Source organism: Bos mutus, chromosome 22 (assembly GCF_027580195.1).
Source record: "Bos mutus isolate GX-2022 chromosome 22, NWIPB_WYAK_1.1, whole genome shotgun sequence".
Lineage (NCBI taxonomy): Eukaryota > Metazoa > Chordata > Mammalia > Artiodactyla > Bovidae > Bos > Bos mutus.
The window spans coordinates 48,420,914-48,448,841 of record NC_091638.1 but is presented as its reverse complement, the minus strand read 5'-3'; the positions used below and the strand labels follow the sequence as shown (position 1 = coordinate 48,448,841).

Genomic DNA, 27,928 nt, shown 5'->3' with positions numbered 1-27,928 from the left:
TGTGTAATTTTCAAAAAAGGTATAGAGTCCTGCATATACTAATCAAAACTTTTATTTTATAAAAGCTACTTGCTAGATAGGCATTATGTGGTATGCAATTATACATTTCAAATAAGGGAAAACAATCGATATCTTGATGTGTAAGAAGACAAATTTCAGGAGACAAATCTGTCCAACATAACTAAAAGGATCTGGACATTATTACTTAAAAATCGCTGAAATAGAAAAGGTATTAAGTGTTTAACAGATGTTTCCGCTGATGGAAAAATAAATCTTAAAAGAAAAAAAAAAACCCAGTCTGCAAAAACATATTGATTTACAAGGCCAAAATATCTCCTACTTTCAATTCTTGTATACCTTGAATGAGGTCCATATTAAATGGAAATATACTGTTAAATTATATTAACATGCTAAAAAAGAAATTCAATTGCTAAGGTACTATATATAACTTCATATCTTTAAATGTACTCCCAGAATTATAAAAAAATAATTTATCAACTGCTACTTACAGTTATTAATAGTAAAAAGTAGTATCACTGGATATGTCATTTTTTCCCCTATTGCTTTTATCACTATCATATAATGTAGAACTTCCAATCCAGTATGTTTTGTCTCAGTATTCAAGCTCATAAGTACCTTAAAAAATAGTTCTAGGTATCATGTTGGTTTAAGGCTCAGTAAACAGTAATCAAACAAATGTCTTAAAATAGATTTTTTTTCCCTCATAAAGAGAATAAGATAGCCAAGGTTTTTTTTTCTTTTGTAAGCTTGCTTCAATATTACTGTTTTGTCCAATTTTTTTCTAGTTAAAAAGCCAACAAGATAAAAGGATGGTGAATGGCCTCCAATCATTGATATAGGTTTGTTTGTATTTGTTTAAGCCAAAAACCTTTGAAAATAGTTTTATTCTGGCAGCATATTAGATAAATTCTCAAAAATTCACATTTTCTTCAAAAAATTTTAACTGGCGAGCTTTCACACTGTAAGTCACGTACTTTTCACCCATGTGCTCCTGCAAATGTACCTATTTGGGAAACATTAAAAAAAAAAAAATCAGTATATAGTAGAAATTAAACAACATACTCCAGTGCACCAAAGGGGGGAAAAAATCACAAAAAAAAAACTTAAGATATTTAGAGACAAATGAAAATGAGAAAATACCAAAACTTATGCGATGCACCAAAAGCAATGCTGAGGAAATAATTTATAGCTATAAATGCTTATGTTAGAAAAAGATTTCATGTCAACGACCTAACTTTATAAGCTAAAGTAGTAGAAAAAGAACAAATGAAACCTAAAAGTAGCCAAAGGAAGGAAATAATAAAGATTAGAGCTGAGAAAAATATAACAGAGAACAGAAAATTAGAGAAAAATCAATGAAACGAAAAGTTGGTTCTCAGAAGATGAACAAAATTGACAAACCTTTAGCTATACTAAGGAAAAAAAAGACTCAAATTACTAAAATCTGAAATGGATTTGGGACATTACCACCACTCTAATGAAAAAAAATGAAAAGGATTCTAAGGGAATACCATGAACACCAACAAGTTGCATAATCTTGGACAAATTCCAAGAAACATAAAACCTATCGAAACTGAAGTACTAAGAAATAGAAAATCTGAATATACCATAACTAGCAAGGAAACTGAATTAGTAATCTAAATCTGCTAACAAGGAAAGGTGCTGGAACTTTGCTGCTGAATTCTGCCAAACGTGGCCAGGAACTGTTTTCAGTCCTTCTCAATGAGGCCAGCATTGCCCTGGTGCTAGGGCCAGACAGGGAGACTACAGGAAAAGAAAAATATAAATGTATATCCCTTATGACCATTGATGCAAAAATCTTCAACAAAATACTAGATGATTAAGATGTTCATGAGAGATACTGGTTTTATGTTTGTTTCATGTTAGTGTCCTTGTTGGGTTTTGACATCACAGTTCTGGTTTTCTGGAGAAATGGAAAATGTCCCTTCTTTTTCTGTTTTCTAAAGAATTTGTGTAGGATTTGTGTTATTTCTTCCTTAGATGATTGGAAGAATTCACCAGCAAAGCCATCTGGGCCTGAAGTTTTCTTTATAGGCGAGTTTTACTTTTTCTAGATGCTACGTTTAGGCTTTGTATCAAGGCTTAGTTAAATTCATAGACACAGATGTTAGAATGGTGGCTCCCAGGAGCTGGTAGGGAAAATGGGGAGTTTTTGCTTAATTCGTACAGAGTTTCAGTTTTGCAAAATGAAAGTAGTTCTAGAAATGGATGGGTAATGTTCGCACAATTATGTAAAACATACTTAAGGCCACTGAGTTCAGTTCAGTCGCTCAGTCGTGTGTGACTCTTTGTGACCCCATGGACTGCAGCACTGAACCAAATACTTAAAAATGGTTAAAATGATAAATTTGAAGTTACGTGCATATGATTAAAAAACCAGCATGTGTATAATGCACTGTTGAACCTATAGAGAAATGTAACATATTTACGGAAATTAAACAACAGACTCCTAAACAACCAACCTTATAGAAATAAAAAAGATTAAAAAGGATTTCTATTAATAATTGCCAATTATGAATAACTTTGCTTTTGAACTGTGGTGTTGGAAAAGACTCTTGAGAGTCCCTTGGACTGCAAGGAGATCCAACCAGTCCATTCTAAAGGAGATCAGTCCTGGGTGTTCTTTGGAAGGACTGATGCTAAAGCTGAAACTCCAATACTTTGGCCACCTCATGCAAAGAGTTGAGTCATTGGAAAAGACTCTGATGCTGGGAGGAATTGGGGGCAGGAGGAGAAGGGGACGACAGAGGATGAGATGGCTGGATGCCATCACCGACTTGATGGATATGAGTTTGAGTGAACTCCAGGAGTTGGTGATGGACAGGGAGGCCTAGTGTGCTGCGATTCATGGGGTCGCAAAGAGTCGGACAGGACTGAGCGACTGAACTGATGGATAACTTAGATGAAATGGACAAATTCCTAGAAAGACACAGATTTTAGAAACAGAAGAACAATCTGAATATAGTAAGGCACTGAATTCACTAACAAAAAACTACTCACAAAGAAAAGCCCAAGGACTTCCCTGGTGGTCCAGTAGTTAAGACTCCATCCACAATGCCAATGCAGGGTGTGAGGGTTCAGTCCCTGGTTGGGGAACTAAGATCCCACATGCCAGGCAAGATGGCCCAAAGATATATATATATATACATGTGTATATATATATATACGTATATATGTGTGTGTGTGTGTATACATACATACACACACACATATGTGACTAAACACTAAACACGTATGTGTTTAGTCACTCAGTTATGTCAGACTCTTTACGAACCCATAGATTGTAGCCCACCAGGCTCCTCTCGGAATTCTTCTCCATGGGAATTCTCCAGGCAAGAATACTAGAGTGGGTTGCCATGCCCTCCTCCAGGGGATCTTCCCAACCCAGGGATCAAACCCAGGTTTCCCGCATTGCAGGCAGATTCTTTACTATCTGAGCCACCGGGGAAGCCCATATATATATTCATATATATATGAAAAGCCCAGGCCCAGATCCCAGATACTTTCATTGGTGAATTCTATCGCAAACATTTCAAAAAGAATTAACACCAGTTCTTCACTAATTCTTTCCCCAAAAGATGAGGGAACACGCCCCAGCTCATTCTGAGGCGAGTATTGCCCTGATAACCAATAAAAAATATCACGAGGAAAGAAAACTGAAGATCAATATCATGTGAACACCAACACAAAAACGCTCAACAAAATACTAGAAACATAACTCTAGCAACATCTAAGAAGCAGTATAGACCATGACCAAGTGGGACTTATCTCAGGAATATAAGGATGGTTTAACATCCAAAAACAAATTAATGTAACACCACATAAAAAAAAAACAAAAAAAACACAAACATGATCACCTAAATACAAAGCATTTGACAAACCTAACACCTTTTCACGATAAAAACACTCAGCAAACCAGAAATAGACAGGACCTTCACCCCAAAAATATAAAATAAAATACCATAGAGAATAAAACAAAATAAAATTAAATCCTTAAAAAAGGGGGGGGGGATCTTCTTCAACCTGAAAAAGAATATCTAAAAACTGATAGTTAACATCATAATTAATAAAGACTGCTGCATCTAAGATCAGAAACAAGATAAGGATGTTTACTCTCACCACTTCTATTCAACATTGTACTGGAGGTTCTAGCCAGGGCAATATGATTCAGCAATTTCCACCCCTAGGGAGATACCCAAGAAAAATGAAAACGTATGTCCACGCAAAGACTTGTACACAAATGTTCATAACATTATTCACAATAGCCAATAAGTGGAAACAATCTAACTGTCCATCGCCTGGTGATGTGGCACAGCCACGTTCGGCCATATAAAAGAAGGAGTTTTCCGTGTGCTATAACATGGTGAATCTTGAAAACATATGCTAAATGAAAGAAATCAAGCACAAAAGACCACATAGCTTTTTACAATTCTACTTAAACGAAATGTCCAGAATAGGCAAATCTACAGAGAGAGAAATATGAGTGGTTGTTTAGAGGTGAAGGGCCTAGAGGACAATGGGGAACGACTACCAGTGGGTACAGGGGCTCTTCCGGGAGTAATTAAATGTTCTAACATTGACTGCAGTGGTAAATGGGTAAAATGTATGGTATGTTAATTATAATCCAAAAGGCCAGTAGAAAAATCCCATAGCATAAGCAGCTGGCACAGCTACAGTTTGGATACTCACCTCTCTTTCCAATTCATCCTCCTCTTCCAAAATATCATACACCTGCTCTAAAAGCTGAATCCCCAGGCCCCGAATTACATCAGCTCTTAAGACTTCAACTATTCTTCTGATTTTTTCAGAACCTGGCATGATAGCTAAAAAGCAACAACAACAGGGAAAAATGAACTTTCACCACTTCAGCAAGAACACAATGATTTTTTTAAAAAATCTTGTCATGTTAAGATTCTTTTCACTTTGATAAGAGTTTGGTTTAATGACTTCATGTATTTTTAATGACTGAACTTAAGCTTCATATCTCATTACCATCTCCTAAAACTAAAAACTGCAATTGTCTAATTTGAAGAAAATGAAAAATTCCAAATGTGTATTTATTTACATTTATTGTTAAAAATAAAATTTCATGCAACTTTTCAGGAACACAACTATTACATAAAATAAGATATATTTTTATGGAAATATCCAAAGGAAATAATTAAAAAAACAAATTTGAAAACATTAGATCCTTAGTTTGATACATTTCTCCAGTAAACATACGTTCTCCAGTTTGGGGTAAAACAATAAACTGACCACCTGAAGGTAGCTCTTTAAAATGGAGTTCCTCTGCCTCTTCTGCAACTTTCCCATGAAGTATTAGCGTGTCCCGATACTTCCGATGAAGTTTAAATTCTGACACTGGATCTGGTACTGGGAGATCTTCATAGCTCTCTTTAGAGTCCAACTTCAGAGTCTGAGTCATCAATTGTACCAAGTCAGTCATTTCATTTGTATGACCTTTACTGGGAAGAAAAGGAAAAAAAAAAAAACTGCTTCATGACAATTTTTCACTGGAAATTAAGAAGTTCGGCTTCCCAATGAACAAGTAAGTTCTTACAGACAGACCCCTCCACAAATAAGTATAAACTCTGGACAAAATACAAAAGTTAACTATGAGGGCAATGGAGAATGTATAAAATTTACAAACAGATTCTGGAGGGGAGTTAATACTTCTAGCCTAAGGACAGGCCATAGGGAGCTAAAGTACAAAAAAAAAACCCCACAGTCTTTCTTACCTGCAGAACCACGTACCAGAGTTCAAGACCACCACTGCCCCTAGAAAGTAAGTAAGGAGTCTTGGAAAGGAGAGAGCCAGAAAGAGAAGGCCCCTGTTTCTGTGTATAAATTCTGCCCAACTATTTCTAAGTAATTTAACTATATACAAGCACAAAGTTCAAGAATATTTAAAGGAAGATAAAAATATCAGCACCTAATGGGATAAGATTAACAATGTCGAACCGAGTCAAAAATACCAGATATACAAAGCAGGAAAACAGCACACAATTGTGAAGAAAACAAAATTAATAGAAACAGATCCAAAAGTGACACATGTGACAATTAGTAAACAAAGGACATTAAAGAGGTTATTAAAAATTTATTCCATATGACCAACACAGAGGAAGCATTAGCATGTTAAGGAAAGGCAATGAAGATAAGACCCAAACTGAACTACAAATGATAAGTACAATGTGTTCAATACATCGGATGGGATTAACAAATTAGATACCGCAGAAGAAAAGATTAGTAAACTTAAAGAGAGAGCAATAGAATCTATAAAAAATGGAACAGATGGGAATTCCTGGCAGTCCGGTGGTTAGGACACTGTGCTTTCACTGCCAAGGGTGCAGGTTCAATCCCTGGTCAGGGAACTTAGATCCCACAAGCCAAGCGGCATGACCAGAAAAAAAAAAAGAGGCGGGGGGTGCAGGGGATAGAGAAAAAAAAGTCTAAAAAAAAGATGAACATCATCAGTGATCTGTGGGATAACTTTCAGTTCAGTTCAGTTCAGTCACTCAGTCGTGTCTGCCTCTTTGCCACCCCGTGGACTGCAGCACGCCAGGCCTCCCAGTCCATCGCCAACTCTAATATACATGTAGGATCCTCAGGAGGGAAAGAGGGGATCCAAAAAAATATTTGAAGAAATAATGGCCAAACTGATGAAAATAATGGCCAAATTGATAAAAACTAAAGCCACAGATCTAAAAAGACATAAGAATTCTGAATGAAAATCAGATGTGTTCACTGAAAGAGAACTTTAGTCCCAGCATATACCAAAACCATTTACAACGTTATTAATGACAGTACTATAGGTCTGAATGCTGTTATAAATGTACATTTAAAATGAATTCACAAACAAATGGGATTTGAGCAAACTTATAAGCTTTTGCACAGCAAAGGAAACCATAAAAAAAGAACAGATAACCTACAGATTAGGGGGAATATTTACAAACAATGTGACCAACAAGGGATTAATTTCCAAAATACATAAACGGCTCATACAATTAAATAACAACAACAACAACAAAAAAAAACAATATAAAAATGGGTAGAAAACCGAAGTAGACATTTCTTTAAAGACGGGATACAGATGATCAACAGGCATATGAAAAGATGTTCATCATCGCTAATTATTACAGAAATGAAAACAAAACTATGATACTACCTAACACCAGTCAGAATGGCCATCATTAAAAAGTCTACATATAATAAATGTTGGAGAGGGTGTAGAGAAAAGGGAACTCTCTTACACTGTTGGTAGGAAGGTAAACTGGTGCAGCCACTGTGGAAAACAGTATGGAGGTTCCTCAAAAAATTAAAAATAGAGTTGCCATATGATCCAACAATCCTATTCCTAGGCATATACCTAGATAAAACTATAATTCAAAAAGATACATGTACCCTTATGTTCAAAGCAGCACTGTTTACAATAGCCAATGCATGGAGACAATCTAGATGTCCAATGAGAGATGAACAGACAAAGAAGATGCGAGATAGTTACTGAGCCATTAAAAAGAATGAAATAATGCCATCTGAAGCAATATAAATGGCTTATCATACTAAGTGAAGTAAGTCAAAAGAGAAAGACAAGAACCATATGACATCACTTACTTGTGAAACCTAAAATGTGACACAAATGAACATACCTGTGAAACGGAAACAGACTCCAAGACAGAACAGACCTGTGGTTGCCACAGGGGCAGGGGTGTGGGAGGGAAGGACTAGGAATTTGAGCTTAGCAGATGTAAACTATTACATATAGGATGGATAAACAAGCATGGACATACAGGATGGATTACTACTGTCTAGCACAGGGAACTATAGTCTATTCCTGTGGTGAACCACAGTGGAAAAGAACGTGAACAAGAACATACATATGTACTGAGTGACTTTGCTGTACATCAGAAATTAACACAATATTGTAAATTAACTATACATCAATAAAAAAATGTTTAAGTTAAAAATAAAATGAATTCAAATAGAACCAATTTATGAAGGGAGATAAACAGATAAGAACTTACCCTTCCCTGGAATCCCCATCTGATTTATCAGTTGAACTGGTAGAGGAACTTAACTCATCCTCTGAGAGACAATGGGTGAGCTTCCTTTCCTATTAATTTTGTTTGGAAAAACAAAATTTCACATGACAACACAACCAGAATGTAATACACGAAACAGTCTTAGACGCAACGTCTAGCCACAAAGCACACCTAGGTTCAATAACAGTAGAACTACTGGACGGAAAACTTGAAGTGACTTCACCAAATCATGTCCTAGTTCACCCATGACGCTCGTAAGCGAGCCCTAAAGAACACCAAGGTGAAGTTTTGTAAGTTCCTGGAAACTCTCAGCTATGAAGACGAGAGGGGACAAACAATTCTGGTGTTTCAACTTCTAAGCAGAGGGCTGGTACCATAAGGAACGTTAGTAATCTAAACAAGACAGAATGCCACTTAAAAGTAACCTCAGTTTGCTCACATATGAGACTCTTTGTTAAATGCTTAAAAGGATTACCAGATATGCTATGGTAAGTCACTTCAGTCGTGTCCGACTTTGTGTGACCCCAGAGACAGCAGCCCACCAGGCTCCCCGTCCCTGGGATTCTCCAGGCAAGAGCACTGGAGTGGGTTGCCATTTCCTTCTCCAATGCATGAAAGTGAAAAGTGAAAGTGAAGTCGCTCAGTCATGTCTGACTCTTAGCGACCCCATGGACTGCAGCCTACCAGATATAATTATACACAAATGTTTACAACTTTGGAAAATAGAGAGGACTATCTTAATTAATGAAACAACTAAATCATAGACTATCGTTAAAGGAAAAAAAATCATTAAAGGACAGGAAGTTTCCTTTTTAAAAAAAATAATTATATGCTCCTAGAAATAATGTCAAAAACTGGAATACAGAAAATTGAGTAATTATTCTCAAGGTATGAATTATCACACAGAAAAGAATCTGGGTTGAACACCTTGCAATTACACATTCTGCCACCAGATGGTGCTCCTACATCATCCCTGGGCCAAAAACTAAGGTACTTCAACACAAACGGGAAACAAAGGAAGAAGCAGCTTGCGAGACTAAAACCTGGCCATGTCGTTTGGTATATTAACAGAGCAGTATAAGCAAAGTGTTGCCGAGTGGAAGCCATTTGGAAGTATTATTAGACTACCTAAGAAAGATATTAACTAGGCTGCCAGGTGTTTACAAGAGTGCCTGAAAAATTCAAACCCTTAATGAAACAAAATTATTTTAATTATTATTGATGGGTTCTTTTCCTTATTAGAGAAAGTGTGAAAGATGTAACTTAAGTAGCACTGTTCCAGAAGCAGAGCTGGCACATATGAGGTTTACCACATTAGGCTTGCCAGATGTGGCCATGTCCACCTTTTCCCTTGGGACTACGTAATGTACCTGAGCAACACTGCAGTCGGAAGATGACCTTCGAGCAGGGCTGAGGTGGTCTTTCTGTGGTTTCGCTGGTCCCGCTGGACCCAGAGAAGCTCTCCTCACTGCAGGGCCTGAAAAAGTGACCACCCCCAGCAGTTCTTTGTGGTGGACTGGCCTCAACAGAAGAGTGCTTTGTACTGGGGTACAGAAGATACCCCAGCAAGGGCCAGCCTAAAGGAACTCAGACAGCATATTCATCATCATTCTGGTGCTGGGGACACCTCAGCTCAAATCTCAGCTCCAGGTCTGTAAGTGTCGTGACCTTGGACAAGTTACTTAACCCCTCTGACCCTCAGTCTCCTCAGCTGAAAAATATGAAATGAGATAATGCCCTCAAAATGCTTACCATAATGTTTGAGCCACTGTCAGCATTCAATAAATGGAAACTGCTAGAATATGTTGTCTTTAGATAACAGCAATAGGAATGATCGCAGCCCTCAGCCCAGGGCAGCACCATTCTCCTGGCTTCCTCTCTCTGTTCCTGAGAAGAGAGCACTTCCTTGACCAACAGACTCTAAACATGGAAACAAATTAAACTCTCACTTGATTGCTTTCCTGTCTGAAATTTCCCAGGCGTTACTGCCATTCAAAGCTCTCTTGCTCTGTTTTTAGTATCCTTCTTCCTTTTAATAACACAAGTTCCAGATCCAACACTATGCTCATTTTTTAAAAGGCTTGACTAGGAAATTTCAAAAATTCTTCTGAATTGGTTTCCCAAATGGATTACTGATACTGGAAATTGAGCAACACCAATAGCCTCCTTTAGATGAAGGAAACAGAATAATGTTACCTGAGGGGAAGATCTCTTCCTGTGACTGTTTCAGTCGCCTCCTCTCTCTTGCTGATAATGGTCGGTCCTTTTAAAGAAAGTTAGAGTTACTTCCATTCCTACTCACGACTCTTTTTTCTTTTTAGGGGCCACGCCACACAGCATGCAGGATCTAAGTTCCCTGAACAGGAATCAAACCTGCACGCCCGGCACTGGACCTAGTCTTAACCACTGGACCACCTGGGAAGTCTTCCCTATTCACTCTTCTTATAACACCTACAGTATATGACATATCATCCAGCACTACAGGAAAGAGCACAGCACAAACCTTTAAGGAGTGTCCCTTTTTTTCATTTTTAAAAATTCATTCATATATGTATGTATCTTTGGCTGTGACGGGCCTTCATTGCTGTGCGGGCTTTTCTCTGGCTGCAGAGAGCAGGGGCTACTCTCTACTCGTGTTACGCAGGCTTCTCACTGTGGTGGCTTCTCTTGTTGCAGAGCACAGGTTCTAGGGCCCACAGGCTTCAGCTGTTGTGGCACAGAGGCGCACGGGCTTCAGTAGTTGCGGCACACAGGCTTAGCTGCCCTGGGGCATGTGGAATCTTCCCAGAGCAGGGATCGAATCCATGTCCCCCACATTGGCAGGCTAATTCTTAACCACTGGACTACTTCCGTGAAGGGAAGTCTGGAGTGGCCATTTGAAACTAGTTCACATCAGGGTTACAACTACTTGCTAGGATGATCAGAGCCCTCATTTCTAGGAAAAACTCATTTGTCTAAGGGGAAATGGGAATTCTGCTTTCCTACACTCAGAATCCACTTGGTCTCCTTAATTAACTAGACGTGACCAGATTTGGAATGATAGAATCTGTCCAGTTCAATCAAAGCTTCTGTTGAGAATCACAAATTTGCACTTTCCAGTGTTTGGCAAAAAGCAGACCTAAGATGTTTTCATATAAAACCTCACAATATAAGCAGGGTTTATTTTACCAAAAAGCTTTATAATAAGGTTTTTTTAAAAAATCCAACATATACTCTCACAAACCTTTGATGATGCTATCTCACTGCCCCTCGAACTGTTCACAGATCCAGTGACCACTCTACTTTGGTTTTCAGCATCTTTTTGTGTTGATGTACATTCCATTTTTCCAACAGTGGGAAGAGAAGGCAAAAGGCAAGGCGGAGTCTCTTGGAACTTAATTAACAAAGAGGGGGAGATTATAAATTTCATATACTATCCACCTGCAAAGGTCGCCCATGGGTACATTTATGTATTTGTCAGTGATTCCCTCAGAACTTTAAAACATTGTATTTTGGTGGGAAAGAAACTCAGCCAAAAGTGAATGACCACTTAAGAAACCATACAGAGAGGATACCTGTGAAAGTTACTTCCAGAAATGAGAGGGTGACACGATCTCATGCAGAAGCTGAGGGAGAAACTCTTCATTAACATGACATACGAGGAATCAGAGATTCATCTTTGTCGGCCTGTCCCTTTAACTCTCAAAATGAACGGTCCATCCTTGCTGGAGAAGGTACAATTCTTACTCTGCTTCCAACTCACTGACATTTAACAATTAATACTTAGCCTTTCTACCTTTCTCCGTATGTTCCTCAGATTTTGTATGTACCTTTTTGGCACATCATTCTAAATAGAAATGGAGCTTCCTAAAATCTGTTTCACAAGCAGCAGCACAGTGACTTATTCCAATGAGGTCTCTGCTGACCTGTCTCTTTTCTCCACTGTGCTCAGCGTGTTCTCTTTTCTTCTGCCGCCGCTGTCGAGACTGGGAAGGTTCAGACCCAGAGCTGTGTGGCTGTAAAGCTGGGTGGATTCTGTCCTGTTTTCCTGTAACACATTCACCACCAACTTGATCCTTAAAGACAGAAAAATGAAATAAACAAACAAAAAACCAAAGTAGAATAGTGAAATAGTCTTTTGAACTTCTAAATGGCCGAACCCTCCATATCTATTTTTAAAATTAAAAATGAAAGCAGGAACTGTCTTTCTCAAAATGAATGCTTATTTTCAGTGTTGATAGGCAAAGACAAAATGCTGGCATCAGTTATCTATGTATTCTGGGTTTTCTTCTCTTTTCCCAAATAAAAATAATTTTTTCAGTTACTCTGTTATAACCTGAAACTTCCGATGTTCAATAAAAAATCTTTTATAACTTTTAATAGGTGTTCTATTCAGAAAACTAACAAATGTTGTTAATATACACATACTTCCCATATAAACATTAGTTCTGCAGATGTCCTCTGTAAACACGATGAAAACACCACGAGTTTGGATTTAGATGGAGTCACATCTCCCTGAACCTTTGTTTCCTCATCTACAAATGGGTACAATGCTTCATACTGATCATGTGAATAATGGCGGATTAGAGAAGACTGGGCACGGTAATACTTAAGACCATATCTAGCACATATTAGCTGCTCAGGAATCAGGAGCAATTTCTAGCAGTAGTAAAGATAGAATAAATTAACTTTTAAATTATAAAGATCACCAAGGACTTGGTATTTTATTTGGATAGCTGGTTTGAGAAACCAAACATTAAAACAAAATAGCTTCTTACATTAATTTTTAATTTTTAACTATCAGAATATCTAAGTTTTCAAGAAGATGGACACTGGTAATCAAATGTCATTTAATCAACACATTTTTATCAAAAAGCCCACTATGTGGTACATGTTAGAAAGAAAAAGGAAAAATGTGACATGCTAGCTAAACAAGGATGTTATGTGTTAGTCGCTCAGTTGGGTCTGACTCTTAGTGACCCAATGGACTATGGACCACCAGGCTCCTCTGTCCATGGAATTCTCTAGGCAAGAATACTAGAATGGGTAGTCATTCACTTCTCCAGGTGATCTTCCCAACCTAGAGATCAAATCACGGTCTCCTGCATTGCAGGCAGATTCTTTACTGTCTGAGCCAACAGGGCCCAGATAATAAAAATGAGTGATTTAATTCTTAAAAGTGAAATAAATGTTTCTCTGCTGGTATTAAGTATAGAATATTTAAAGCTTACACATACAAGAGTAACTGTTCAAATGAATTAAGGACTTTTTCCATGAAATCCAATTGGTCTTGAAAAAAAAGTCTTCCACTGTTATCAACAACAATACAATAACAACAACAAGAAAAAAGAAATGCCAGACATGAAATTCTATCAAACAAAACAAAAAACCTTGCCCTCTAAGCCTGATGTAAGAAACACATTTATCAGGAACAAAACAAGAATATAAATTCTTATCACTTCTATTCAACAATGTACTAGAGGTTCTAGCCAGGGCAATTAGACAAGAAAAAACAAAGTAAGAAATACAGATTAAAAAGAAAAAAGGATCTCAATTTGTAGACGATGTAATATTATATTCAGAGAATTCTAAGAAATACATTATTAAAAGGTTATTAAACCAATAAATGAGTTAAGCAAGGCTATAGGATAAAAATTTAATATATAAAAATTAATATTTCTATACCAAGCAATATACACTATGAAAATGAAATTATGAAAACAATTCCATTTACAATAGAATCAGAATTTAACAAAAAAAGTACAAGACTGGGACTTTCCTGGTGGCCCAACGGTTGAGAGCCTGCCTTCCAGTTCAGGGCACACAAGTTCAATTGCTAATCGGGAAACTAAGATCCCACATTCTGGCTTTCTTTCTACCCAGTTACCCATTCATTTGGAAGACTAAAGACGAATGATGCAGAAACAGGAACAAAACACACTAATGGAGAATTGCAAGTACCCTATAAGAGGGCAAAGAAGGGATCTAAGAATTCCTCAGGTCCTATCCTTTGGTTCTGTTACATTTAAACTCTTACATGGAAATAACAGATTTTCCTAAAAGCACAAGAACACAACCCACATCTTTGTAACTGCACTGTTCAATCCTCTCTCTGAAACCAACACCTTGTGCATGTCACTCACCTGGTCTTTTGGTAAATTTTGGTCTTTGTTTAGGGGCTGCAGAGGCTTCATTGGGTCATTCCTTTCTCCAGTGACACAGTGACAGGACGATGTGGGAATTTGGTTTCCAGGTAGAGCACTGGATTTACTGTTCTGCAACATCTCCGTCACTTGAGAAACATTACATTTACCTTCCAGTTCATTAGAGGCATCTAGGTGCCCTGGTGGGTTCTCTTGAACTAAGCCGTCATTCATTGAGTTCCTCCTCTCTGTAGGTAAGATGTCAATATTCACCCTACTGATTGTGGCTAGTGAGTCCACAGTATTGCTTATGTCTGGTTTGTAGATGTGGTCTTTCAGACTTGTGGGTATCTTCAAGGGGCCAATGACTACAGGTTTCTCCTGGAACAAACATTTGTCTTCACCCTGAGTGAAAACACGCTTCCAAGTTATTATATACACCATATAAAAAATTTAACTCAAAATGGTGCTGCAAGTTCCTCAGGAAGTTAAACATGGAATAATCATAAGGCCCAACAATCCCACTCCAAGGTATATGCCCCAAGAACTAAAAGTACAGACTCAAACAGGTATTTCTACACCAATGTTTATAGCAGCAGTATTCACAATGGCAAAAGATGAAACAATCCAAATGGCCATTAGCAGGCGAATGATTAAATAAATATGGTGTATACATATAACGGAATATTATAAAGCCATAGAAAGGAATGAAGTTCTGATAACATGCTACAATATGAATAACCTTTGAAAACTTGCTAAGTGGAATAAACTAGGAGCTAGACATAGAGGAAAAAATGTGTATGATTACATTTATATGAGGCACCTAAAATAGGCAAATTCAGAGACAGAAAGTAAGTTTGTCTGCCAGGGTTACCAGAGTTTGGGAGTAGGAGCAACAGGGAGCAACATTTCTGTTCGGAATGATGAAAGGTTTTGGAAGATATGGTGAACGGCAGCACAACATTGTGAATGTAATTAAGACTACTGAATTGTATGCTTTAAAATGGTACAAAATGAAATTAATTGGTTAAAAATGGTATAAATGCCAAATTTTACATTGCATATGCAGGAGACGTGGGTTCGATCTCTGGGTTAGGAAAATCCCCTGGAGAAGGAAATAGCAACCCACTTGAGTATTCTTGCCCGGGAAATCCCATGGACAGAGAGGCCTGGTGGGCTACAGTCCATGGGGTCACAAAGAGTTGGACACAACTTAGCAACTAAACAACAAATATTTTATGATAATACAAAATTGTGAATGGATCAATATGTAAATATATGAGCTAAAACTATAAAAATCCTGTAAGAAAACACAGGCATATATCTTCATGACCTTGGATTTGGCAAGGGATTCTTAGATATGAGTATGGGCGACAAAAGAAAAAACTATATATTAGACTTCATCAAAATTGAAAATTGTGCATAAGAGAATATTACCTATCAAGATATTGAAAGGACAACCTACAGAACAGAAGGAGATATTTCTAAATCATATATCTACTGAGGGTCTAGTATCCATACTATACAAAGAACTCTTACGACTCAACCATAAAAAAAAAAAATCCAATTAAAAATGGGCAAAGGACTTAATAGATATTTCTCCAAAGAAGGCTTTCAAATAGCCAAAAAGTTCTATATCATTAGTCAAGGGCAAATCAAAATTACAATAACATACCACTTCACATCCACTAGGATGGCTAGAATTGGAAAAATAGAAAATAACAAGAGTTGGTGAAGTTGAAGAGAAATTGGATTTCTCAGGAATTTCTGGTAAAAATGTGAAATGAAACACTAATGAAAAACAGTATGGTCACTGCTCAAAAAGTTAAACATCAATTACCACATGACCCAGCAATTCCCTTCCTAGATATTACACCCAAAAGAATTAAAAACAGATACTCAAACAAATATTGTACACAAGTGTTCGCAGCAATAGCCAAAAGATGAAAACAACCCAATATCTACCAGTGAATGAATGGATAAACAAATTATGGTATACAAATACAATGGAGTATTACTCAGACATAAAAATAAATGAAGTATTGATACATACTACCTGGATGAACCTCAAAAACATGTTAAGTGAAAGAAGTCAGACACAAAAGTTTACATATTGTATGATTCCATTTATAGCAAATATTCAGAACAGGCAAACCCGTACAAACAGAAAACACACAGGTGTTTTATAGGGACTGGACGGAGGAGGGAATGAGCAGTGACAACTTAATGAGTACGGGGTTTCCTTCTGGGTGGAGAAACTGATTTGGAACGATGTGACAGAGGTGATGGCTACACAGTACTGTGAATATAATGAATGCGATTAACTGTTCACTGTAAAATGGTTAATTTTATTTTATATAAATTTCACCTCAATTACAAAAACCTTCTTGAAGTTATTACAGCACTGACTTCACCAACATTTTATTAATAATAGGCATTTGATTAACTTCCCCAGTATTCCTTCTTTATACTATAAAATTAACAGAAATCTAATGAAACTTAATCATTTCACATAGAATAACTAGCTTAGGTAACCTATCATTTTAATAATTTCTAGAACACATATCCTTTAAAAAGAGACATACCATTACATATGTCTTGGAGCTCTCAGAAGAGTGTGATTGAAGGGGAACTACTTCATGACTTAATTCAGCCTTTCCAGGAACCACTGCAGCCACAGGCTTGGATTTAGAGTCACCATTTTTAACATTATTTTTGGAGGTTTTTCTTTATGAGGAAGAAAGAGGGAAAAGTTATTATTAATACAATGAAGTTTAAAGGTTTCTATATATGTGAGGAAATGTGCATACATGTTACAACTCCTTTGTAGAACTTCTTTTTTTTTCCTTCTTTTATTTTTTGGCCACACCACATACTTGCGAGATCTTAGTTCCCTGACAAGAGATAGAACCTGGGCCTCCTGCAGTGGATGTCTGGAATCCTAACCACTGGACTGCCAGGGAATTCCCATATAACTGCTCCTTTTATGGAGAAAAGTCTTCTAAAAACCAGGGAGCATTCAACAAAACACTTGACCAGTAATCTTCAAAAACAATGATGGTCATGAAAAACAAAGAAACTAAGAAACTGTCAGAGATCCAAGTTGACTAAAGAGAAATGAGGAGTAAAATGGTATGCTGGACTGGATCCTAAAGCAAAAAGAAGGACATTAGTAGAAAAACTGGTGAAAGCCAAATAAAGTCTGTAGTTTAGTTAACATCAGATACTGATGCTTTCTTAGTTCTGACAAATATACCATGGTAATATAAGATGTTGACAAGGGGAACTGAGTGAGGGTTATATAGAAGCTCTCTGCTTTATTTCTGCAACTTTTCTGTAAATATAACATTGTCCTAAAATTTTACATCTATGAAAAATTGCCTCACAGTTAGAAATACCAGGATTATTTTCAAGTTTCACGTCTGTAATAACACACAACTGCTCTGCCAAGTTTAAAAGTAAAATGATTAGTATACTCAGCCTTGACTTGCAGAATAAATGTTTACAGGAATAATATCCCCAACTGTTTTACAATGGAGCTAAACCTTTGGAGAATTCAAGGAGAGCATGAAGACCAAAGGTACAGAAGGCCAAAGGTCTGCTGGTGGTAAATTATAGGCAATGTAAACAAAAATATGATCCTCCTTTATTCCCTGGGGCCTTTCTAACATTGCCTCCGAATTAACAAGTCAAAAGGCAGAGACTGTGAAGGTCTTGTCCAGGTCTAAGTCTTAGATCCTGGAACACCTATTCAGTGAAGGTAGGACCTGCAAGTCAAAGAATTCTATATGAGTGAAGAAGGAACCTTATAAAAGCCCTATGAAATTTGAGTACTATTTTTTAAATGCGACTATTATCTTACACAGCACATAATGTAATAGGCTTCTTAGATGATCTGTCATTTTAATATGATTTGTGAAACATAATCCTTTTAAAGGACTCATACTCAATATGCTTTGGAACTCTCAGAGGAATGTGAAAGTGATTCCTCCAATGGTTTTCCAGATTTCTGAGTTTACCAATTAAGCAAATCTCAACACTTGTTCTAATCATGCAATTCTACTTCATGTTTTTAAAAAACTCATCATAAATTATCACACATGAAAATTATAAAAACCACCCTCTTTTATTCCATCTATTTAGCCCAGCTATTTGCAAGGGAAATATCTTACGCCTTCGTGGCCTCCAAAAACAAGGATATTTGGCGCTTTATGTAAGGCTGCCTCAAGATGCTCCTCACAGAAGGTCTTTCTTCAGGTCTCTTGCTCAGCATAGTTCTTATCAGTTCTGCCAGCTCTGGGCTGTAATCTTTTGGCATTGGGGGCAGCTACAAAGAGAAATCAAACCACAGGGATGACTAACAGTCTTAAGAAAAGTAAAAGACAGTAGAGATTTCCCAATGTACATTTTTTAAAATCATTATCCACAGGAGCAAAAAATAGCCAGCATCTTAGTTTACAGAAAGCTGACCTGGCATCTTGGTTATAACAGCAAGTTGTACGATTATAACATTTATCTTTCAAACCACCAATTCCATTTGAGGACTGTCTCCTTTATAAACAAGAGCATGAGTTCCTAAAGATTTAGATGCCAGGATGTCCACTTCAGTGTTGTTCTTGTAGTAGTGAATGACTGGAAACAACGTAAATGGCCATCCACAGGGTACCTGGGGAATAGAGTATGGTGTGTGTGTGTGTGTGCATGCACGTGCATTCAGCCATATCCAACTCTTTGCGACCCCACAGACTGTAGCCCACCAGGCTCCTCTGTCCATGGGACTTCCCAGGCAAGAATACTGCAGTGAGTTGCCATTTCCTACTCCAGGGAATCTTCCGGATCCAGAGATTAAACCTGTGTCTCGTGTTGTATAAAAGGAGAGAGGGTTAGCGCTCCCCTTGACAAGGATGGAAGAGGCTCTCGGGCCTGACAACATGCATACGGTTAAGGCATTGCCACCTACTTCCTGGCATCTAACCACTGTTTTTCCATTTCATGCCAGTCAGAATGGCTGCTATCCAAAAGTCTACAACCAATCAATGCTGGAGAGGGTGTGGAGAAAAGGGAATCCTCTTACACTGTTGGTGGGAATGCAAACTAGTACAGCCACTATGGAGAACAGTGTGGAGATTCCTTAAAAAACTGGAAATAGAACTGCCATATGACCCAGCAATCCCACTGCTGGGCATACCACCAAGGAAACCAGAATTGAAAGAGACACGTGTACCCCAATGTTCATCGCAGCACTGTTTATAATAGGCAGGGGATGGAAGCAACCTGGATGTCCATCAGCAGATGAATGGATAAGAAAGCTGTGGTACATATACACAATGGAGTACTCAGCCATTAAAAAGAATACATTTGAATCAGTTCTAATGAGGTGAATGAAACTGGAGCCTATTATACAGAGTGAAGTAAGCCATAAAGAAAAACACCAATACAGTATACTAATGCATATATATGGAATTTAGAAAGATGGTAACGATAATCCTGTATGCGAGACAGCAAAAGAGACACAGATGTATAGAACAGTCTTTTTGACTCTGTGGGAGAGGGTGAGGGTGGGATGATTTGGGAGAATGGAATTGAAACATGTACAATATCATATGTGAAATGAATCACCAGTCCAGGTTCGATGCATGAGACAGGGTGCTCGGGGCTGGTGCACTTGGATAACCCAGAGGGATAGTACGGGGAGGGAGGTGGGAGGGGGTTCAGGATGGGGAACACGTGTACACCCGTGGCGGATTCATATTGATGTATGGCAAAACCAATAAAATATTGTAAAGTAATTAGCCTCCAATTAAAATAAATAAATTTATATTAAAAAAATAAATAAATAAACCTGCGTCTCTTGCATCTCCTGCATTGGCAGGTGGATTCTTTACCACTAGTGCCACCTGGGAAGTCCCATACCCTCCTAATAAAATACCAGGTAGCCTTTAAAAAAATAAAAGCCTTACAGATACCAACCTGGAAAGATGTCCCTCATATGCTAAGTCAGAAAAGCGGGTTGTGTACAACAGTGCGTGTAGCCTGACTTCACTTCAGTTACTTTTTTAAACATACACACCCAGAGCAAAGTCTGCATAAAGACAGGGAAAGCCAGGAAGGCTATGCAACAAATGGTCACCAATGGTTATCTCCAAAGAATGGAAATGGATGACAACGGAGAGAAATTTCACCCCTTTCCTTTTTGGTTCTTTAGTGGAATTATTAAGTAGTGGATGTAAAAAGCAAATTTTACTTTTGATGTGTTTTTTAATTTTTTTTGCAAATTAAAACATTAAATATGTCTTGGTGTAGTATTAAAATCAGTAAGTGATTCATAGCCTCAAAACTTAAAGGTGTGTGGATGCCTGATACTGCAGACAGCAACAAGTCTCATGAAATTCATATATAAAATTTGTCACTCTAGCATCTATCTAGTGATTATGATTATCAAAGGAACAACAAGTTCAGACAGAGCAGACTCATTGTAAATGGGGTTCATTTAACCATAAGGTACTTAGGAGACACTACCAATAGGCTCAGGGCATGTGCACATCCTGAGGCTCTAAGGTTGCGGTTTTCAAGAAGCCAATTCTTCAGACCCACTCAGCCACCTTAAATTAATATCAAGGAAAGATCAGTTCCTTCTCCTATAGTTCAACCTTCCCCACACATGGGACCCACCATTCTTAACTATCCACCCAACTATCCCTTTTACCAGTAGCTACTTTCAAAGTTAGATTAAATTAACCTTGCTCCGTATATTAAAAACAATTAGTTCCAAAATATTCTTTACCTTTCCTTCAATAATCCGATAAACTAAAGAATTCATGTCTTTTGCATTGAAAGCATGCTTCAGGGTGGCCATTTCATAAACACAGCATCCCAGAGCCCAAACATCAGACTAGAAAAAAAAATTAGTAAATGGTGAAATATCAGAATGCCTTATTTACATTTTCCTCTTTAAAAAAAAAGACATTTTCCTTAAATTGATTCACAGAGAATTCTTCTGACTTAATATTCTGATGGATTCTAAAATTATGACTACTGCCCTAGAGACAAGGTGAGCTGGCAGAAACAGCCCAATCCTACCTTGTAGTTGTAGGGTTTGTTCGAAAACAGTTCAGGGCTCATATAGTACGGTGTGCCAATGAGGGTGCTAGCCATGTCACAGTGGTTCTCAAGCACGCGGGCAATTCCAAGGTCACCCACTTTGATGATATTTGTTCTTGTCAGGAAGACATTTTGGGTTTTTAGATCTCGGTGGAGGATGTGTTTTTCATGTAAATACTGAAGAAAAAGAACATTGTATTCAATATAAATACACTTGTCAACTTATTTTTGACTTCTTATATACCATCAACAACTGTGTAAGTTAAAGAGCCTTAGTTACCTATACATCAAAACATTATTGCTATATAGTCTGTAAACAAAAGGTCTAATTCACAACTTTCCAAAGTAAGAAATTAAGTTCTATGCATTAATTTGCCCAACTTCCTTCACAATTGTTCCCTGGTGCCTTGACAGTCATACCACCTAGCATTATACAGACCCAGTTAAAAAGCATGCTTTCAAACTGCCATTGAAGGTAGACAACTTAGACAAAGTTAGATGAACATTCCTCTCAGGCTCATGAAATCTTCAGGTTAATAATGTTTTCAACTATAATAACATCACTTTTATTTAGAGTGAAAAAACTTATATTTAAACACAGTAAACTCTGGACAAGTCAGACTAGTCCCAGAGTGACATTTCACGAACAGTCTCACTTTTGAAAATATGTATATTAAAACACAAACATATTTCACATTTATGCTAACTCTGCCACAGCAGAGGTAAAGCCCAAAGCCCCAGAGTTTAGGCACATTAATTAGCTTAACCACCATTCAGTACGATGCAGCTGACCAACAGATAACAAATACGGTCATTCTTTGGTTTTTCTCAATTAAGTGCCCTTAAAATGGATTTTGCTATAATATTTAAATGAATAAAGAACTATCTTCCCCAGCCATCAGATAAAATCCATGTCTGCTTCAATACAGTATTTGCTTATTCAAAAATATTCCAATGCTAAAGCAAGAGGGACTAGGTCATCATAATTGGAGTTTTTAAACGTTTTTTCTTTTTTTTTTCATGAATAAATCTGGGGAATCATTTCCCTAAAATCCCCCCAGCCATCCTTCTGTCACCTTGGAGCAAGTGAAATGCTCTGAGTCCCGACAGTACCTGCAGAGCCATGGCGATCTGAACAAACCACTCCACCACCTGACTCTCAGGCAGAAGCCTCCCTTTCTGCTCTTTGAGCTTTCGGTACAGATCACCTCCTTCACAGAAGCCCATGACGATGTACAGCAAACCGTCCCCACCCTCCCACGACTCCTTGTAGGTGACAATGTTGGGATGCTTCAGCTGAGACAAGAGCTGAGCTTCCTGTTCAGCAGCTCGCCGCTCTCGGCTGGAGGCATTTCGGAGGTTCAGCTTTTTGATGACATACTGCAAAGAAAACACATGTTTTTACAATATGGAAACAAACATACAGTATTATAGATTCAAACATATTTAAGGTGTCTCCTAAGTGTCCTCAAAAACAACCTTGTGGAGACTGCTACATAACCTATTTATTATTCACAAAGCACTAAATTGGGGAAAACATTTGTTATCATTAACGATACTTTTTACAGGTTAGACTTAGAGCAGGGTATGGGGTCACAAAAAAATTTACACTTTCCATCTGCATTTTACAATTTCATTAGTGGTTAAAAATGAGTCCACATTAATATACCACTGAATCAATCATAAAATCTGTAGAAGAGATTCTTTAACCTCTTAGTTCCTCCTACAAAGGTGCATAGAATATGACTTGAATATACATCTGCAGACAGAATGGGTTCATGGATCGCATTAGATTCTCAAAGGGATCCATGGTCAAATAAGGCTAAAAATCACTTATCCTCAATGTCCAAAACCATTCTTACTTAAAAAAAAAAAAAAGTCAATGTCCTTCAGCACCTAATACATTGCCCTTGATCAACTGATATACCAAACAATTCATTATTCAACAAACACCATAAATGTGTTTTGCAAAATGTAAACTACTGCTCAACCATGACGTGCTATTATTACTGCCAGTATTGCATCCTCAGCTCAAAAAGTCCCCACTCCTCACTGCCCAATGAATAAATCTCTTCTGCCTGCACTGGTGTTCCAGGCAGAGTGACCAGCACCTGAAACAAGGCAAAACAGGCAAGACGACCTTATACTTATGGGGACATCTCCTCCCAGTTTGTCTGGGGCAGTCACATCGTCCTGGTGTAATTATTAATAGTGCCTCCTTTCAGTTTTCAAATTGTCCCAGTTTGTCCCAATACATTACATGCTCATCTTTTTTATAAACCACATTAAAGAACTGGTTCATGATCCTGAGGGTACTGGGATAAAGTGCAACATTAGAGGCATGTTTCAGAATGATCATTGAGACTATAATGAAAATGATGAATTGGAGAAGGGCAAGTATAATGACAGGGAGGACAAGCCGGAGGCTATGGCCACAGCTTAACTAGAGATAATGATGTCCTGGATGGGAAAGGTACCCGTGGAGATGAAAAGAGGCCAGCTGGCTTAGTGGACAGACAAATAAGGTGGTGGGAATGAGGGAAGGGAAAGGGGGATCCCAGAATGACTCCCAGGTATCCAGCTTGGGCAATGGGATGGTTGGTGGTGCTACTCCCTGAAATGGGGACCGGGAGAGCAGGTGTGGAAGAAAGGTAAGAAGCTGAGTTTTAAGAGTTCAGTGGTCTCCAGGTCAGATGGAGTATGGGGCCCTTCAATGAAAGAGAAATCATTTCAGTTCAGTCACTCAGTCGTGTCCAACTCTTTGTGACCCCACGGACTGCAGCATGCTAGGCTTCCCGGTCCATCACCAACTCCCGGAGTTTACTCAAACTCACGTCCATCAAGTTGGTGATGCGATCCAACCACGAATCCTCTGTCGTCCCCTCCTCCTGCCTTCAATCTTTCCCAGCATCAGGGTATTTTCAAATGAGTCAGTTCTTTGCATCAGGTGGCCAAAATATTGGAGTTTCAGCTTTAGCATCAGTCTTTCCAATGAATATTCAGGATTTCCTTTAGGATAGACTGGTTGGATCTCCGAGCAGTCTAAGGGACTCTCAAGAGTCTTCTCCAATACCACAGTTCAAAAGCATCAATTATTCAGTGCTTAGCTTTCTTTATAGTCCAACTCTCACATCCATACCAGAGAAAGCAATGGCAACCCACTCCAGTATTCTTGCCTGGAAAATCCCATGGATGGAGGAGCCTAGTAGGCTGCAGTCCATGGGGTCCTGAAGAGTCAGACACAACTGAGCGACTTCACTTTAACTTTTCACGTTCATGCACTGGAGAAGGAAGTCAACCCACTCCAGTGTTCTTGCCTGGAGAATTCCAGGGACGGGGGAGCCTGGTGGGCTGCCATCTATGGGGTCACACAGAGTCGGACATGACTGAAGCGACTTAGCAGCAGCAGCTGCACATCCATACGTGACTACTGGAAAAACCATAGCCTTGACTAGACTGTCCTTTGTTGGCAAAGTAATGTCTTTGCTTTTAAACATGCTGTCTAGGTTGGTCATAACTTTTCTTCCAAGGAGTAAACGTCTTTTAATTTCATGACTGCAATCATCATCTGCTGTGATTCTGGGACCCCAAAAATAAAGTCTGTCACTGTTTCCACTGTTTCCCCGTCTATTTGCCATGAAGTGAGGGGACCAGATGACATGATCTTAGTTTTCTGAATGTTGAGTTTTGAGCCAACTTTTTCACTCTCCTCTTTCACTTGCAGCAAGTGGCTTTTTAGTTCTTTGCTTTCTGCCATAAGGGTAGTGTCATTTGCATATCTGAGGTTATTGATATTTCTCTCAGCAATCTTGATTTCAGCCTGTGCTTCATCAAGCCTGGCATTTCTCATGATGTACTCTGCATGTAAGTTAAACAAGCAGGATGACAATATACAGCCTTAAAGTACTCCTTTCCCAATTTGGAACCACTCTGTTGTTCCATGTCCAGTTCTAACTGTTGCTTCTTGACCTGCATACAGATTACTCAGGAGGCAGGTAAGGTGGTCTGGCAGTCCCATGTCTTTCAGAATTTTCCACAATTTGTTGTGATTCACAAGTCAAAGGCTTTGGCCTAGTCAATAAAGCAGAAATAGATGTTTTTCTGGAACTCTCTTGCTTTTTTGATGATCCAACATATGTTGGCAATTTGATCTCTGGTTCCTCTGCCTTTTCTAAATCTAGCTTGAACATCTGGAAGTTCACAGTTCACATATTGTTGAAGCCTGGCTTGGAGAAATTTCAAGCATTACTCAGCTAGCATGTGAGATGAGTGCAATTGTGCAGTAGTTTGAGCATTCTTTGTCATTGCCTTTCTTTGGGACTGGAATGAAAACTGAACTTTTCCAGTCCTGTGGCCATTGCTGAGTTATCCAAATTTGCTGGCATATTGAGTGCAGGACTTTCACAGTATCATCTTTTAGGATGTGAAATAGCTCAACTGGAATTCCATCACCTCCACTAGCTTTGCTCAAAGTGATACTTCCTAAGGCCCACTTGACTTCACATTCCAGGATGTCTGGCTCTAGGTGAGTGATCACACCATCTTGGTTATCTGGGTCATTAAGATCTTTTTGTATCCCTCTGTGTATTCTTGCCACCTCTCCTTAATATCTTCTGTTTCTGTTAGGTCCATACCATTTCTGTCCTTTATTGTGCCCATCTTTGCATGAAATATTCCCTTGGTATCTATAATTTTCTTGAAGAAATCTCTAGTCTTTCTCATTGTATTGTTTTCCTCTGTTTCTTTGCACTGATCACTGAGGAAGGCTTTATCTCTCCTTGATATTCTTTGGAACTCTATGTTCAAATGAGTATAGCTTTCCTTTTCTCCTTTGGCTTTCACTTCTCTTCTTTTCACAGCTATTTGTAAGGCCTCCTCAGACAACCATTTTGACTTTTTGCATCAGGTGATGGCAAGAGTGAACATCGACATTTTAGGAATCCATGAACTAAAATGGACTGGAATGGGTGAATTTAACTCAGATGACCATTATACCTACTACTGTGGGCAAGAATCCCTTAGGAGAAATGGAGTAGCCCTCATAGTCAACAAAAGAGTCTGAAATGCAGTACTTGGGTGCAATCTCAAAAATGACAGAATGATCTCTGTTCGTTTCCAAGGCAAATCATTCAATATCAGGGTAATCCAAGTCTATGCCCTGACCAGTAATGCTGAAGAAGCTGAAGCTGACCAGATCTATGAAGACCTACAAGATCTTCTAGAACACCCCAAAAACATGTCCTTTTCATTATAGGGGACTGGAATGCAAAAGTAGGAAGTCAAGAAATATCTGGAGTAACAGGCAAATTTGGCCTTGGAGTACAAAACAAAGCCAATCAAAGGCTAACACAGTTTGGCCAAGAGAACGCACTGGTCACAGCAAACACCCTCTTCTAACAACACAAGAGAAGATGCTACACATGGACATCACCAAATGGTCAACACAGAAATCAAATTGATTATAGTTTTTGCAGCCAAAGATGGAGAAGCTCTATACAGTCAGCAAAAACAAGACTTTAACAGAACTAGGTAAAAAAAAAAACAAGACTGGGAGCTGATTGTGGCTCAGTTCATGAACTCCTTATTGCCAAATTCAGACTTAAATTGAAGAAATAGGGAAAACCACTAGATCATTCAGGTATGACCTAAATCAAATCCCCTACAATTATACAGTGGAAGTCACAAATAGATTCAAGGTATTAGATCTGATAGACAAGAGTGCCTGAAGAACTATGGATAGAGGTTTGTGACACTGTACAGGAGGCAGGGATCAAGACCATCCCCAAGAATCAGAAATGCAAAACGGCAAAATGGCTGTCTGAAGAGGCCTTACAAATAGCTGAGAAAAGAAGAAAGAGGAATACTTGCCAGGAATACTTGCCTTTAGGTCCTGGGAATGGATGCTCTCACGGAACTAAGGATAGCTGGGGAAAAGTGTGCAGATTAAGAAAGCCAACTACGACTACAAAGAGAATGCCAGGGAGTTCGGGGCGCATATGACAGGAAGGGCTGTCCTAGTCTTGATGGTCTGGGACGATTTTCCTGAGGAAGTACCATCCGAGGTGCGAGGTGCGTCCCCTTCACACAAGCGGGGCTCAGCCCTCGGACGGCGCCTTCGGAGAATCCCTGCCTGCCCCCTTCCCTTGCCGGGCCCCAACTCCGCCGACCTGCCTGCCGTCCCGCCGGTGCCTCACAAGCGTCACCTCCCCGTAGCTGCCTTTGCCCACGACACGCAGGTAGCAGTAGGCGGTCAGGGGCATGATCCTGGCGCGGACCCACAGTCGGGATGCGGCGGCAGAGGCGGGCGGGGCGGCGAGCGGCAGCGGGAGACTCCGCTCATGCCCGAGAGGATGTGGTACCCGCGGCCGCTGAGGCGCCCTTGCCCGGGCGCCAGAGCGGAGGCCCGACCCACCGCGACGCCGCTGCCATAGCGATCCCAGGGGGCGAAGCCCTGCGCATGCTCTGCGGCCTGGAGGACCTACCACAAAACTGAGGCGTCTAGCGGCCAGAGCGACCGCGCGAGATATGCGCGCGCACCCTCGGCCTCAGTTCTACTGAGGAACTTCCGGGTTGCCTGCAACAAAGAAGCACAAACGCTTCCTGCTAGTGAGCGTTTATTTGCTT

General features: G+C 39.0%; 1 protein-coding gene and 1 non-coding gene across 4 annotated transcripts; one reads left to right on the top strand and one right to left on the bottom strand.

The window, feature by feature from the left end:
* Positions 1–36: 36 nt before the first annotated feature.
* On the bottom strand, positions 37–27,770 carry NEK4 (NIMA related kinase 4). Of its 3 annotated transcripts, none has more exons than XM_070360177.1 (15): positions 27,472–27,770; positions 22,418–22,684; positions 21,284–21,481; positions 20,988–21,095; positions 18,376–18,530; positions 16,789–16,930; positions 14,204–14,608; positions 11,987–12,136; positions 11,305–11,454; positions 10,278–10,344; positions 9,452–9,558; positions 8,064–8,152; positions 5,299–5,507; positions 4,732–4,865; positions 37–1,024 (listed from the first exon to the last, which is right to left on the bottom strand). In XM_070360177.1, the coding sequence occupies exons 1-15, from the start codon at positions 27,562–27,564 to the stop codon at positions 932–934; spliced, it is 2,367 nt and encodes a 788-aa protein (XP_070216278.1). In that variant the 5' UTR covers positions 27,565–27,770; the 3' UTR covers positions 37–931. The 3 variants fall into 3 exon arrangements, with proteins under 3 accessions (XP_070216278.1, XP_070216279.1, XP_070216280.1); XM_070360178.1 differs by having other exon boundaries at positions 5,302–5,507; XM_070360179.1 differs by lacking the exon at positions 27,472–27,770 and adding an exon at positions 27,186–27,448.
* Positions 19,064–19,189, top strand: LOC138984798 (U6atac minor spliceosomal RNA). Its single transcript, XR_011462084.1, has one exon. It is a non-coding gene; the product is annotated as a U6atac minor spliceosomal RNA (small nuclear RNA).
* Positions 27,771–27,928: the final 158 nt, after the last annotated feature.